General features: G+C 54.3%; 4 protein-coding genes across 4 annotated transcripts; 3 read left to right on the top strand and 1 right to left on the bottom strand.

The window, feature by feature from the left end:
* Window positions 1-886: 886 nt before the first annotated feature.
* On the top strand, window positions 887-1,306 carry M406DRAFT_255174 (uncharacterized protein; the record flags this gene model as incomplete). Its single annotated transcript, XM_040917014.1, has 1 exon — window positions 887-1,306. A coding segment is annotated over one exon (420 nt), but the record flags the coding sequence as incomplete, so codon positions are not given.
* Window positions 1,307-3,395: 2,089 nt separating this feature from the next.
* M406DRAFT_79183 (family 92 glycoside hydrolase) lies at window positions 3,396-6,874 on the top strand. The gene is made up of 6 exons (XM_040925981.1): window positions 3,396-3,904; window positions 3,978-4,088; window positions 4,237-4,641; window positions 4,750-5,226; window positions 5,344-5,935; window positions 6,085-6,874. The coding sequence occupies exons 1-6, from the start codon at window positions 3,803-3,805 to the stop codon at window positions 6,729-6,731; spliced, it is 2,334 nt and encodes a 777-aa protein (XP_040777437.1). The 5' UTR covers window positions 3,396-3,802; the 3' UTR covers window positions 6,732-6,874.
* Window positions 6,875-7,225: 351 nt separating this feature from the next.
* M406DRAFT_89257 (uncharacterized protein) lies at window positions 7,226-12,260 on the bottom strand (the record flags this gene model as incomplete). Its single annotated transcript, XM_040926142.1, has 4 exons — window positions 7,226-7,781; window positions 7,863-8,210; window positions 8,448-12,104; window positions 12,180-12,260. 4 exons carry the CDS (start codon window positions 12,258-12,260, stop codon window positions 7,587-7,589), a joined length of 4,281 nt encoding a protein of 1,426 aa, XP_040777436.1. The 3' UTR covers window positions 7,226-7,586.
* Window positions 12,239-12,910, top strand: M406DRAFT_356353 (uncharacterized protein). Its single transcript, XM_040923423.1, has one exon. The coding sequence runs from the start codon at window positions 12,282-12,284 to the stop codon at window positions 12,726-12,728; it is 447 nt and encodes a 148-aa protein (XP_040777435.1). The 5' UTR covers window positions 12,239-12,281; the 3' UTR covers window positions 12,729-12,910.
* The last annotated feature ends 937 nt before the right edge of the window (window positions 12,911-13,847 follow it).

Here is a 13,847-nt window from a genome sequence, read left to right as displayed (position 1 = left end):
TGCCACTTGAACAGCGACATGACGCACATGGATTGCAGTATAGATCCTGACTGATTCAGAAATGGGTGAATACCGGAATAAATACATTCACTGTCACGTCAGTCTTTTCCACTCAGCGTCGATATCAACTGGGCTTACCGCCCCGCTCACCTTCTTCTTCCTTCTGCTTCCACTGCTGCTATTCGGGAGTCCAATCATTCTGTATTTGGGCTTTACTGGCTCGAAATTTGCTGTTACGAAAGCCAAATAGACATCAGGTCTTCATGTAACTATCTAAGTATGTGGCTCGAGCGGCTCATGTCTCCGCCACCTTGCCGTAATTGAGCTACTCAAGAAGTCAGTCCTTTATGTGGTATTATTCAGATTCGTTATGTGTACAGTAAACATGACGGCAAGGCTGAGATAAGTTGAGTGGGAAAATTACATCTGCTATTATTACGCAAGACTAGTCCAAGAAATGGCCCATCTAGGAACAGATTACTTGCTTCCAAACAAAAGAAAACTTCTGAATCATAGTGAGAAAGATCATATACCTGAACGGAACCTGTCTATGTGTTTCAAATCTGGCAGGTTTGGCTGGCCAGATAGCTTCTAGGTAGTTAAGGAGAGGACTCGAAACATCTCGTCTATGACATCACTGGTGTCACCTGTAGTGCTACTTCCTCACTCTCTCCCTATCCCTCCATGACAAAGCCCTGACATCTTCAAACCAAGACCGCACTTCTCGTACCACACACTGTCACTTCCATCACTTTTAGCCAATACAAACCATGTCTGCTTTGAGCCTCAACGGTAAGCCCTTCAACCTCTAAAGTTCTTTTACGCAATTCTACTTTCTGCGATCTGCCAATGGCAGAGACATCTCTCTCGATACTGACACGTCCCAGTCTTCCGCCAACCACTGAAGCTGTTCTCGACCCAGCCCATGACAGGCTTCTACCGCGATGGCTACTGTCGGACTGGCACCACGGACTTCGGCAACCATGCTGTGGCTGGCGTTGTCAGCGATGAGTTCCTCGACTACTCCGCCTCCCAGGGCAATGACCTCAGAACTGTTGGGCTGAGGGGGGGCTGCAAGTGGTGTTTGTGCACAGCCCGGTGGCTCGAGGCATTCCGAGCGTATGAGAATGGTACCATCTCGAGAAATGCGGTCCCGAAGATTGATCTCGATGCAACAGAGGAGAGCGCCCTGCAGAGGATTGACCTGCAGACCCTGAGGGGCTTCGCGGTGGAGAGGGAGGGGCAGCACCAGCAGGTCAATGGTGTGAACGGGGTGAACGGCATCAATGGGGACCATATGCATTGAGAGAGTGTTTGTGCATGTCAAGGGCAGAGGCCAACTTCCTGGGGAGAACAGTGGGCTAACCGAGCTGGTCTCCATCTTCGTATCTCTTTGCTGAAGTACCTTCCCAAAACCTGAAAGCCACTCAGCAATTCTTACTATTATGAAAATCAACTAACACTGTACTCGTTGTCATTGTTACATTCTATTCCCAGTTCATCCGGGGTCAGCCACATGCCTCGATCGATCTGACGTGCCGCCTGCTCGGCTCCTTCTTCCGATATTACGGGTCCCTAGAATCGATGATAGCACCTTCGGTTCCTTTCATTGCCTGCACGCGATCATACCTCTCAGGCAAGCTCTAGCAAGCGCTACTTCTGCCAAGCGAGCGGCCTAGAACCCCCTGGTCCTTGGTGTCAGCTGCAAGGCTGCAGTTCCTGACGCCCCGTGGCAGATGAAGTCATGCAATGCAACCTCAACACTTGCGAAAAGAATGGCTCCGAACGGGAACCATCCAGTTGACAGACAGCAGCTGAACTATGGAGGCCAGTCGGCAATCTGGTCCGGGAACTGGCGCGTTCCGCTCTGGGCGGGCTTGTCATGATGGTGTGAAGGTTTGGATCTATTTATATGCAGAGCTTCCTAGGTGTCGTGGGTGCAAGTGCAAGGGGACTCTGCGTATCTACGCCGATGCCTTACTGAGAGGAGAGTATGCTCGCGTGCCCAGGACGGCAGTCGATAATGTCCCGTCAGAAGTTAGGGTCGGTCAGTCGTTATCCGAGCCTGATCAGGGTCTTTTGGCGTAGACATCTGCGTTACACTTCACTGGGAGGGTCTAGTCACAGGTGGGCAGGTTCTTGGAAAGTGTCTGTCTTGGGTGGGTGGACAAGCTTACACCAAGGTTTTGCAGAGCAGCATACTATTAATATACAGAAGTGATCGAACCAGAATTCCAACATGTCCTTTTACTGATGTTCTCCCCCCTCCCTCTCATCCTTGAGTCGGTCAAACTTTATAGACACTCAAGGAAACGCTAATGTAAGTGATGGTTTTTCTTGTCCGGGTTTTTCTGTTCCTAGGCACTTGGAGAAACACTTCTTCACCGGGAAATAAGTAATAAACTAAGTAATTAGCAGCATGCATCCGACTCTCTAGGGTTGACGGTAATACATGTACCAAAGCATATTACGCAATAAATCCTGATTGACGGCATTTTTCTCGAGGACTCCTTTGAAAGGCTTGCATGAGCCACAGTCACAAATCAATACTTACGAAAAGGGATCTAGCCTAGGAAAGAAACCCTGAACAAGTTCGTATGATTGTTACGCGAGGTGTGTGCCGAACGCAACGATTGTTTATTTTTGCGTGCGCTCGTGAGCCACCACGATAATTCAGCACATATTAGTTTGTGTTGCATCCGCCCGTGAGTGTGACAATGTTGCGGCTCGCATGCTAATGTCACCTGGCTTTCCTCTTTAGGATAAGAGACCATGCACATGCTCATCAACCACAACCACCCAAAAGGAGGCCTAAGCAAACCCCAACAACTACTGATATATTACTTGGCACCAGACATGTGACCTGCCCTTTTCGACATCCCACTATCCTCGATTCTCATATCTACCATAGTATACTTTTTCAATAATTAATCTCGCCCACGGCCAACTTTTTTCTTCTTCTTCTTCGTTTTGCCCGGTTACGGCCCACCCTTTCAGCTGCGTACAAGAAGCAGAAAGAAAGGGGGGTTTTTGTGTGGTGGGATCCACGCGCGCCCTTGTGGTCTGCATTTAACTAGCCGTCCACTCAGGATCCATCACCGGGCCACGTTGTAGCCTCAACCGTGGGCACGAATCCCACACAGCTGACTCCATGCCTGCAACTAAGAAACCACTGTGGCATGCTCGGACCATCACGTTCACCGAGACTATCGCGAAGCTGCAGAAATCGATTTGCATTCTTCTTCTTTTCCCCCCTTCCCAAATGCTGCGGCCTCTTCGGCAGCCGGCACGAACGCCTGGGTTCATTTGGTCCCCCTCCAATGCCCTTGCCATTGGTAGCATCGTGTCCCACGACGTTGCAGTTGAGGGACCTTTTTCCCCCCCCTGCGGCCTTTGGCTCGGATGTTCCTGGTCATGACTATAGCCCGAGGGATCGTCGTGCTTAACAGCTATGGCGCTTGTGGAAGCGGATATTCTACGAAGAGGTCATGGCTAGGGTGATGATGTATAAATACGCCATGGATAGTCCACAACATCAAAGGTAGGAAGCGGAGGTAAGCCATCCCGAGGAAGCGAATCCTAGGCGTGATCCATCTGTTCAAATTTATATTTCTTAGGCATCGGCCTAAGCACTTATGCTTCTTGATCACGAACTTAGTGCAGACCTGTCCCTTTCTGAAGTGTGTGGTGTCTGTTGAATCTGGGCTTCCGGGCTCCTGATAACTTCTCTGTTTGCGATCGTTATCACTCCATAGCATTGCTACTATATTTCCCCCCCCCCCCTTCCCTGTTTTACTCCACCATGAATCCCCTTCTGAAAACCATTCTGCTCGTGGCCCTGACGGCCAGAAGTGGCAGCGTGGGCGCTGTTGCTGCCGACTTGACTACCTACGTGTCTCCCAGCGTGAGTGACCACTTACTTTACATGTCTTTCCCTTTTGCAGACAGGAAAAAGACAAAGCTGACCAGAGCAACAGACTGGCGAGGCTGGCGGCGGCAATACGTTCCCAGGAGTGACCTGGCCCCTTGGCGTGGTGAAGCTGGGGCCAGACCTGTATGATGGTTCAGACTCCTATTCGGGCTACGATGTACGTCAAGTTCTTGATACCAAGCGTACTATTACGATATTGTTTCCTTTAGACGAGACTTTGAGTCTTGAGGGGGAAACGTACCTAGTACCTGAGAGAGTAGAAACGCAGAAACGTTTAAACAATGTTTCTCTAACATGATCTAAAGGACGACGGCAACTTCACCGGCTTCAGCATGCTTCACGAGAGCGGAACAGGAGGCGCGCCCAAGTACGGCGTGGTGTCGCAGATGCCCGTGCTGGGCAACATCGCGAACCCGCTGGCAGACCACAACGACACGAGGGCCCAGCCTGATGTGGCCGAGGTAGGGTACTACGAGGCGTTCCTGGGCTCTGGCATTACTGTCGAGCTGGGCGGCACAGAGAGGGCTGGGTTCTACCAGTACACCTTTCCCGACACAAACCAGACCAAGAATATTATTGTGGATGTCTCTCATGTCCTGTCTAGCTACCGGGGCCTGGGTCTTCAGCAGTCCTATTTGGGCGGCAATATTCAGGTGGTCGATGGGAACTCGAGTGATGGCTATTATCAAGGCTATGGCTCGTACAATAATGTAAGTGGGAAAAGGAAACAGAAAGAAGAAAAGAGAAGGGGGAAAAGCTCTCATCCTCTGGGGAATTGATCCCAGCATATGCTGACTTGCGCATCACTATTATTACAGGGCTGGAATCTTGCACCATTATGGACCGTCTATTTCTGTGGTTACTTTGATACAACCCCCTCAACATACGCCACATTTCTGGGCAATGGCAACACCAACGACACACTGGTGGCGTATCCTGCAGGAGACGAAGTGACGTCGACCTCACGCCTCGGCGTCCTGTACACCTTCGACACCACCAATGTGACGTCCAGGGTAGGCGTGTCGTTCATCTCGACGGAGCAGGCGTGTGCAAACGTCAACTCGCAGATCCCCGCGGGCACGGCGCTCGACACGCTCACGCAGCAGACCAAGGACGCTTGGAACAGCCAGATCCTGTCCAAGATCACGACGACGGACACCAACACGACCAACCTGGAGCTGCTGTACACGTCTCTCTATCATATGAACATCATTCCCACCAACAAGACGGGCGAGAACCCCCTATGGGAATCTACTGAGCCGTACTACGATGACATCTTTACACTTTGGGACCTTGTATGTTTTTCCCTTCCCTCATTTTGGTTTTCACACAACATTCTTCCCGCACTGTTGCTTTCTCCAACTTATCCACTTCGAAGCCTCATCTTATTTTTTTTACTGACTCTTTCCTAGTTCCGCTGCGGCACCGCCCTCTTCCACATCATCAACCCAGAGTCCTACGAGGAATACATCCGCTCCCTGATCGACATCTGGCGCCACGTAGGCTTCATGCCCGACGCCCGCTCCTCTTTCTGGAACGGGGCCACCCAGGGCGGCTCCAACTGCGACAACGTCCTGGCCGATGCCTACGTCAAGGGCGTCCGCGGCGACATCGACTGGGAAGATGGCCTGTCCGCCATGCTGACCGATGCCGAGGTCGTCCCGCCCAACAACGACGACCCGCGCGACCCTTCGGGCTCGACTGCAGAGGGCCGCGGCGCCCTGCCCGACTGGCTCGAGTATGGCTACATCACGCCTACTTTTGGCCGTTCTGTGAGCCGCGCCGTCGAGTACTCGGTCAATGACTTTGCCGTGTACCAGGTCGCCAGCGGGCTCGGCCTGGACAATGCCACCACGTACCTGAACCGCAGCCGCAACTGGAGGAACCACTGGAACCCGGACGTCGAGTCTCTGGGCTTCTATGGTTTCGTCATGCCTCGTGACACGAGCGGATTTATTGCCAATGATCCTCTCACCTGCGGCGGGTGCTACTGGGCCGACTACTGTGAGTGAAATGAGCATCTTCTCTTCATGTTCATCCCTGAACTCTCTCACATACTCTCTCTCTCTCTCCATTTCTCATTCTCCCTTCCCAACATAAGATGAAAAAAGAAGAACCAAATCCTGACCGAAAAATACATACAAAACTTTCAGACTACGAGGCTCTTCCCTGGGAATACTCCTGGAATGCCCACCACGACATCGACACCCTGATGAGCTACATAGGCGGCCAAGACACCTTCCTCGCCCGCCTGGAGATGATGTTCACCCCCGGCGCCTATCCATCCGGCGCCTTTGACGAGATGATCTTCAACCCAGGCAACGAGCCCTCCTTCACCACCCCGTACCTCTTCAACTTCATCAACCGCCAGGACCTCACCGTCCTGTACACCCGCCGCTTCGCCCAGGCCTTCTACAGCCTGGGGCCCGACGGCCTCCCCGGCAACTCGGACGCCGGCGCCATGGAGACCTGGCTCCTGTGGGTCATGATCGGCCTGTATCCCATGACGGGCCAGACCACCTTCCTGATCGGCAGCCCGTGGTTCACCGACCTGACCATCGACCTGGGCACCGGGAGCACGCTGCAGATCACCACCACGGGCGGCTCCGAGGACAGCTACTACGTCCAGAGCCTCCAGGTCAACGGCCAGGCCTGGAACCAGACGTGGGTCACGTGGGACGACATCTTTGCCAGCGGTGGCACGCTGGACTTTGTCCTTGGGCCTGAGCCTGCCAACTGGACGACAGGACCGCCGCCGCCTAGCCCGGCAACGGAGACCACGGCCCAGCGCAGGCGATGAGGTTTTGGAGGCCTGTGGTATTTTGAATAGTATTGTCAAGTGTGTGGCCCATGCATAGCATCTTCGGTCTCACATAGCAGAGTCGAAGAGCGGCGGAGGGTAGTCAACTTTGTCTATAATGAATATAAGTAATCTCACACTTCACACCCACTCACTCATGCATTCATTCATGATTCCAGCTTGCAAAAGCCAGCCACGACGTAATGAATTCAATACCAGTCACACTACACTGTTCGAGTGAGCCTCAAGATGCCCACCTGCATTTGGTTGAATGATTATCCCCAGGATTAAATATAGAGCCAGTCTATATGACCTCTCTCCCTCTCTGTGTCTCCAAATTTGAGATACTCATGCGTCTTCTGTCTTGTCAAGACCTGACTCGGACATCGACTCCGTGCAGGGCCATAGGCTGAAAATGAAGAACCCGACCAACAGAGAGCCAAGTCCAGCCTCACATTCCACAGAAAACGCCTTCGTATCGAGCAAGATTTCATGGTCCTTTTTTCACCAAACAGTATCATTCCAATTTTCCGAAACCTCCTTGGTATGTGGGTATGAATATTTGCTGTCCAGTTCCGTGCCCGTCAATGACCTCGTGGGTATCAGACCAGTCCATCATCCTCCCCGCCCAGCCATGCGCGAAGACAACCCTTGCTGAGAAACATCGCAGCCCGTTACATCCCACCTGGTGTGGTGACTGTGACCACCATGCCCAAAAACCTTTGTGTGCACTATTAAAAGTACGAGAGTATGTACAAGTTCCCAATTCGATTCCTCATCGCGCATGATAAATCAACCAACCAGACATCCAAGCCCGATACTGTGTAGTCTTGTGACCGTTCTCAACTTTCTTCCTTAGTACGCAGAGCCGGCTATGGAACCTGAACGGCCCATCGCGTCATTGATCTTACGAGTGAGATCAATCATGCCGGACAAGTTGCGTAGCACCGGGTCGTTGGGCACCGCCATGTTGAGGCGGACAAAGACGTGCTCGAGGCGGCTCTTGACCAGAGACATGACCCGCGGGGTAATCTCACGGACCTGTCCCTCCTATTGTAGAGTGTTAGCAGACATAGTGCACACAGCAGCCGTAAGGGACCCGCCCAAAAACTTGGAATTCCAGTTGCTTACAGTACTTACAATCCTCGGCAGAGCCTCGTAAAATTGAATCAGGACCATCTCGGTCCAGGCCAGCTGCCTGTGCAGCACCTGTGCGTTGTCTAGCTCCGACGTGATAGTTGCCGCTACTGTCAGCAGGAGGAGGGGGTTCAAGTTGCGGATGAACTCTGGATCGTATTTCGCAAGCACCTGGTTCCAAACGGCCTGCCCATCCTTTGACTCCTGAATCCAGGTCATGACAGCGTCATCGTAATTACCCGCTTGCATATGATTGCGCACCCGCGAGCACACATCCTCGAGCTCCAGACGCTCTCGGTTTTCCTGGGTCGTCTGTTGAAATTCCACCTGCTCCCCAGCAAGCTGTTGGGCCTGTTGGACCGCCTGGTGTTGACTTGAGATGTGACTGACGACCTGGCTGGACGTCTGACTCGCGGGGCTGCCAAACTGCTGCGAGTGCTGTAAGGCATGGATGCTGGGATTTACGGCTTGCAGCGGCACTGCCTGGCCCGAGTACTGCTGCTGCTGTGGAGACACAATTGCGCTGGCGCTGCCAGCCCAGTGCTGTTGCTGGTTCGGTGAGGAAGTCAGGCCTGCAACAGATGGGTTGGTGTATTGGCTAGCTGCCACAGATCCTTGAGGGCTCTGGAAGTGTTGTTGAGGGAGAGCAGCAGGGGCAGCGAGGTGCTGCAGAGCTTGAGTCTGGCTGTGGGACGGGCTGTGGTACGCGCCGTTTCCTCCGCGTCCCTGGCTAACTTGTCCCATGTGTCGTCCACCAGCCTGCGCAGGCGAGACCTGACGCTGTTGGGCGAGTTGGGTCTGCAGGCGCAATATCTCCTCTTGGAAACGCGCCTGGGCACTCGACATGGTACTGAGAGTCTCCGACATGCTGGTACTGAGAGCAACAAGTTGCTCAAACTTCTGCACGTCTTTCACGCGGATCTGTTCCATTGCATCGAACTGGGCCGTGACATTGGCCAAAACCTCCTTGCCACAGGCGCTGGCGGCTTCGGTTGCGACCTTGGTGAAACGCGGTATGATCCTATCATCGAGTAATGCATACAGCTGTTCGTCGATCTTGTTAGAGAGGGTACGGACCACCTTGTCACTGACAGCTTTGGCCAGCTCTGGCTTTCGCAGGGCCTGGTCCATCGCACGCGGCAGGGTTTCCTGCACCTCTCTCTGGACTGAGTGGGCGACGGTATTGCCAAGCTTGCCGTCAAGCTGCTTGACCACGGCGTCCGTCAAGACATCGCCGATCAACGTCGTGATAGGGCCGCCAAGCTCATCCTGGACGATCTTGGTGAGCACGTCCTGGCAGTTCTCGTTAAGACACAAAGACACCTGGCTGAGAAGCTCGTCCTGGCGACGGTCAAATTTGCTGTCGCGAGCCTGCGCATCGCGGTCAAGAGCCTTGCGGAGGCCGACCAGTTCGGACTGGATCGAGCCAGTGATACTGTCCATCAGACGCTTCTCCATGCTGTTGATACGACTGTCCACTTCTTGCGAGAATGTGAAGGAGGACTTGGAAGCCTCTGCAGGCTTGTGCGTGGTCGTAGCCACAACCCTTGGTGTAGTGCCGTTAGTCTGGCTAGTCTCACGGTCGTGCTCGGCTAGTGCAGCTGCCAGTGTAGCAGCCTTCTCGGCCGCGGCCTTCTTCTTGCGACCTCTCTTCTCGGTCTTCTCGGCGGCAGCAGGAACAGCAGGCTCCTCCTCCTTGCTCTCCTTCTGCTTGGAGGGCGATGCTTCCTCTCTGGCCTTTCGCGTGACTGGCAACTCAGGCGCAGTGTCGGCTGCAGGCTCCTTAGGACGGACAGCAAGACGGACTTGGGGTGCGGGGACTGCTTCCTCGGCGGGCTGGGCCTGAGGTTGAGGGGGTGGCTGCTTCAGCTTTCCGATCTCGACCACGCCAGCCTCGATAGCATTGACGGGGTCCATAACCTTGTTGTCCCTATCCCAGCCGAGATCCGGCGCCTTGATCGATAGACAGGCCACACCCTTGGAGTGCATGGCGTAGAGCTCAAACAGGGTCGCCTCATCGCCATCGCCAGCAGAAGCAGGCTGCTGAAGGAGGTACAGGCTGCGCAGGACACCCTTGTTGGCGAAGGAGTACTCCCTCATTCCGCTGATGACCGCAGTAGAGTCAGGAACGGCAATCGACGGGTCTTGAGCCACCAGCTTCTGGATGTAATCCACCTGTGAGTTGTTCTTCAACGCATACTTAGGGGCTGAGAGATGTAAGAAGTAGATGGAGTTTCGCGTAGGGTGGCCGACCACGATGATACCGGAGGCAGGGTGATACATAACGCTGCAGACGGCATCGGACTCTTTGCTGTGTGGCAGGTTGAACTCCTGGACCGGTTTACCCAGTGCCAGGTCCCATAGTTGCAACGTGTGGTTCTGTTTCATACCCACGATCAGGTAGCGCAGCGCAGTCCGCTTCTGGTACGGTCGAAACTTATCCAGCAGCAGCACGGAAGTCGGCCATGCCTTCTCTCCTTCGGGTGTCGTTGTCAAGGTCATCAGAGGCTCTTTCACCTCCAAAGACGTGTAAGCAGGCCATCCATTCCCGTCCATAGCCGTCAATTCGCGGACGTCCCAGAACTTGACGCGGCCCGACTTGTCCAGAGAAACCACGACAGTATCATCCTGACTGAAAGTGAAGTCCTTACCAGCCTTTCCAGTATTAATCTTCAGGGAACACTCCTTAGCCAGCCGGTCGGTATCGACGACGCGGTCATGGCTCGGCTTGAGCAGGTTGCGCTGCAGGACGAAGGACGGAAAGACGATGTTGATCGACTTGCCGCGCCCAACGGCAAAATACTCGGGATGATTTGTAGAGGGGCGGGCTCGGGTCTTGAGAACGCCACCGGGAGCGTCGCCTTCCTGGGTGCTGCTAGGAGGTAGGGCAAAGCCGTACTGCTCCAGATGAGCATCTTCCAGGTGGTCCTTCTCCCCATCTTTGATCTGAACCCAATAGACAGTGCCGCTGATGCCCGTGCCAATGATGGTCTCCTTGACCGTCGAGTGCTGGTCAGCAGGAGTAGAAGAGATGGCGAGGTTGAAGATGCGATCTTTCGTATCAGAGAATAGCTTCGCATCACGGCCATCATCCTGTCTGATAACACGAAGGCCGCCGGCTTTGGACATGCCGTATGCCAGGTAGTTCTCGGATGCAGCTACCAGGTTGCGATCAATTTGGTCGAATTCCTTCTTGAGCCTAGCAATGTCGAGGATAGACTCGTCCCGAATTACAGGACGCGAGTCGTTGGCACTGTCCTGAACATTGATAGCAATCCAGGGCTTCATCGGGAAGTTGAAAACCCTGATGGGCTTTGTAGTTTCCTCGATGACAACAATCTCATCTTCGGCCTCAGCACTTTCCCAGCTATCAGCTACCGGGCCCTGGGCAGCAGAGTCCACGATGTTGCGAACAGCCTTCGCTACGTCAGGCTGCAGAGTCGTGCCCAAGACGTCGCTATTCTCGTCCTTATCAAGCTCGTGTTTGATGTCGTAGGCTGCAACAGCAGCGGCTTCTTCGAACTCTTGATCCGTCTTGGCCGCCATCATGTCTCTGAGCTCTTGAGTGATTCGAGCCTGCGTCTGCTCATCCTCTGCACGAGTCAGTGCTTCCTGGGCCTCTTTATCCACCTTATCCGCAATATCACTGACTGCTTCGGCAACAGTCTCCTTATTCTTGTCCTCGGTCTCGCGGACAGGGTAGGGAGGGTTCGAGTGCTGCGAAGTAGGTGTCGAATCGAACTTGCGACGCACATGCTCACGTGATTCAAGGTGGCTGCTGGTACTTGACAGACGCTTGTGATCGAGGGGGCTATGCGCAGAGCCGGGCTTCTTCAGAATCTGGATAGGAGGCTGTCCTTGTATGCTCGGGGGAGTGCCAGGCGTGACAGACGTCTTGGGGCCTCGGTTCTGAGGTGATGCAGAAGCAATGAGCTCTTCGAAAGGGTTAACATGACTAAACATAGCTGCTTTCGTAGCCGGGGAACCGTTCTGGCTGGATTGAGCGGGCTCGAACTTGAGTTGCTCGACATCCTTGGGAGCAAAATCGAAAGAAGGGGCAGTCGGAACTGCAGGAACTTCGGCAGGAACTTCGGCAGGAGCTTCAACAGGCTGGTCGCTCTGGCTAGGTTTGGGCCGGTTTAGGAGATCAAGCAGATACCGCTGAGTATCTTTAGGAGGAGGGTCGGCGTTCCAGTTGTTTGAGGGCTGTAGCGACTGCGTTTGCTGAGATTGCTGCTGCTGCTGTGGCTGCTGCTGTGGCTGTGGCTGTTGTGCCGAGTGCTGCTGCTGTGGTGACTCCGGCTTTGAAACCTCAGTCTCGAACTTGCCCTTCATAAGGGCAGCGAGTAAGCCGGTAGGATCGGCAGAGGACGGAGCTGGTGCGTGAATCATATGATTTCCCTGGTCTGAGGCATGGCGAATGAGAGATTCGCGACGGAGCTGGTCGTTAGGCTGGGACTGGGGAAGGCTGGGCTGAGAAGAGCTCTGTTGAGCGCCCTGGCCGCTGCTGATCTTCAGCAAGCTGAGCAGACTCGCGGTGCGGTCACCGGCCCCTTCAGCGCCAGGTCTCACCATCAGGCCAGGAGGAAACATGGCGCCAGACGGAGGAGTAGGAGCAGCTGGGAGAGCATAATTGCCGCGATGGTTGTCCTGGGAATCGACAAGCTGGCCCTCCTGTTGCCAATGAGGGCGGGGGGCCTCGTCGCCGAGCAGGTGCATGGTGTTGCGCATGTCAGCGACGGTGGGCCTCCACTGCATCTGCTGAAGCTGCTGGGCAGCCTGTTGCTGGTGCTGCTGGAACTGGGCGGCAGCGGCGGGAGGATCGCTGGACTGAACACGCTGGTTGTGGTGCTGCTGTAGCTGGGCTAGAATGGAGTTGATAGAACCATCACCAGAGCCAGGACCCGAAGGAGCTCCGGGGCCTCCGCCACCGTAGCTAGCCATGATGAGGTCGTCGAGCTTGTCAAGGTGTGGCCAGCACCGGCGGGAGGTGACGCGGTGCTGGAGTCAGCTCGTATTCAAGGGCCCGGCGCGCGTTATCCAACTTCAAACAATCCAATTGAAATGGGCAACTGTTGGAGGGTAGGTTGCAACAGGGAAGAAGAGTAAAAAGGTCCGGCGAGGTGGATGACCGGAGAGCCGCGGCAGAAGGAAAAATAAAAGTGGGAAAAGTAGTGATGAAAGTGACTGGGTTTTGAGGGGTGGGTGCGTGGGTGTGGGTGTGGGGGCGTGGTGCTAAGCTTTCCTAGCAAGCCTGACTGGGTATCAAACGGAAATGTGAGGCGTCCAGGGTCTCTGATCAGGATCCTCCCGCCCAGATCCAGTTCAAATCGGTCAAATCCAAGACAGTGAGATGAACCGCACCTTGCTATGCCTGCTTGTAGAAGGTGAAAGACGGCAGTATGATGCAGAAAGCTGGTCGGTCCAATTGACGGAATAGACAAGACAACATGAGACGAGAAGGAGGAGAACAGGTTGGGTTTGGGAGTCAGGGAGAAGATGAAAGTCGAAAATGCGCAAAGTGGCGAGGCGTGTAAAGGGTGGCCAGGCAGAGTGGGTAAGAAACTTTCTAGGATCAGGGCGGTGGTACTGTGTGGTCGTGACTCCCTCGCCCGTTATTTTACCCTGTGCTTCTCCTGCTGCAACTCTGGCAGCCCAACGTTCGCCAGATGCTTTTTGCCCAAGGGTCTCCGCAGAGGTCGAGGTTGCTTTTTGCCTGGGCTGCCATGCAAGCAGCAGAAGCAACAAGGCCCAAGATACGTCATGCACGATGAGGACCGAAAAGTGATGCTGGGCCACGCAGCAAGCAATGAGTGGCTGGGAACCAGCAGCAGCAGGTGAGCCCAGTTACGCCCTAATACAATACAGTACAGTACAGTACACCGAAGCCCCGGTACTCGCCAACCGTTGCCGGTTTAGCGGCTCTGCAGCCACAAGAAACACTGTAGTACTTACAGTGCTACCACCATAGTTGGTATC

This window comes from Cryphonectria parasitica (assembly GCF_011745365.1).
Source record: "Cryphonectria parasitica EP155 unplaced genomic scaffold M406scaffold_4, whole genome shotgun sequence".
NCBI classification, from domain to species: domain Eukaryota; kingdom Fungi; phylum Ascomycota; class Sordariomycetes; order Diaporthales; family Cryphonectriaceae; genus Cryphonectria; species Cryphonectria parasitica.
This window is presented reverse-complemented; position numbering and strand designations above follow the sequence as displayed.

Bases quoted from the DNA above. Each gene is read 5' to 3' on its own strand.
- M406DRAFT_79183 (XM_040925981.1), top strand. From the start codon at position 3,803: ATGAATCCCCTTCTGAAAACCATTCTGCTCGTGGCCCTGACGGCCAGA. The intron at 4,089-4,236 runs GTACGTCAAGTT...CATGATCTAAAG, and splicing joins ACTCCTATTCGGGCTACGAT to GACGACGGCAACTTCACCGG. The intron at 4,642-4,749 runs GTAAGTGGGAAA...CTATTATTACAG, and splicing joins GCTATGGCTCGTACAATAAT to GGCTGGAATCTTGCACCATT.
- M406DRAFT_356353 (XM_040923423.1), top strand. From the start codon at position 12,282: ATGGCGAATGAGAGATTCGCGACGGAGCTGGTCGTTAGGCTGGGACTG.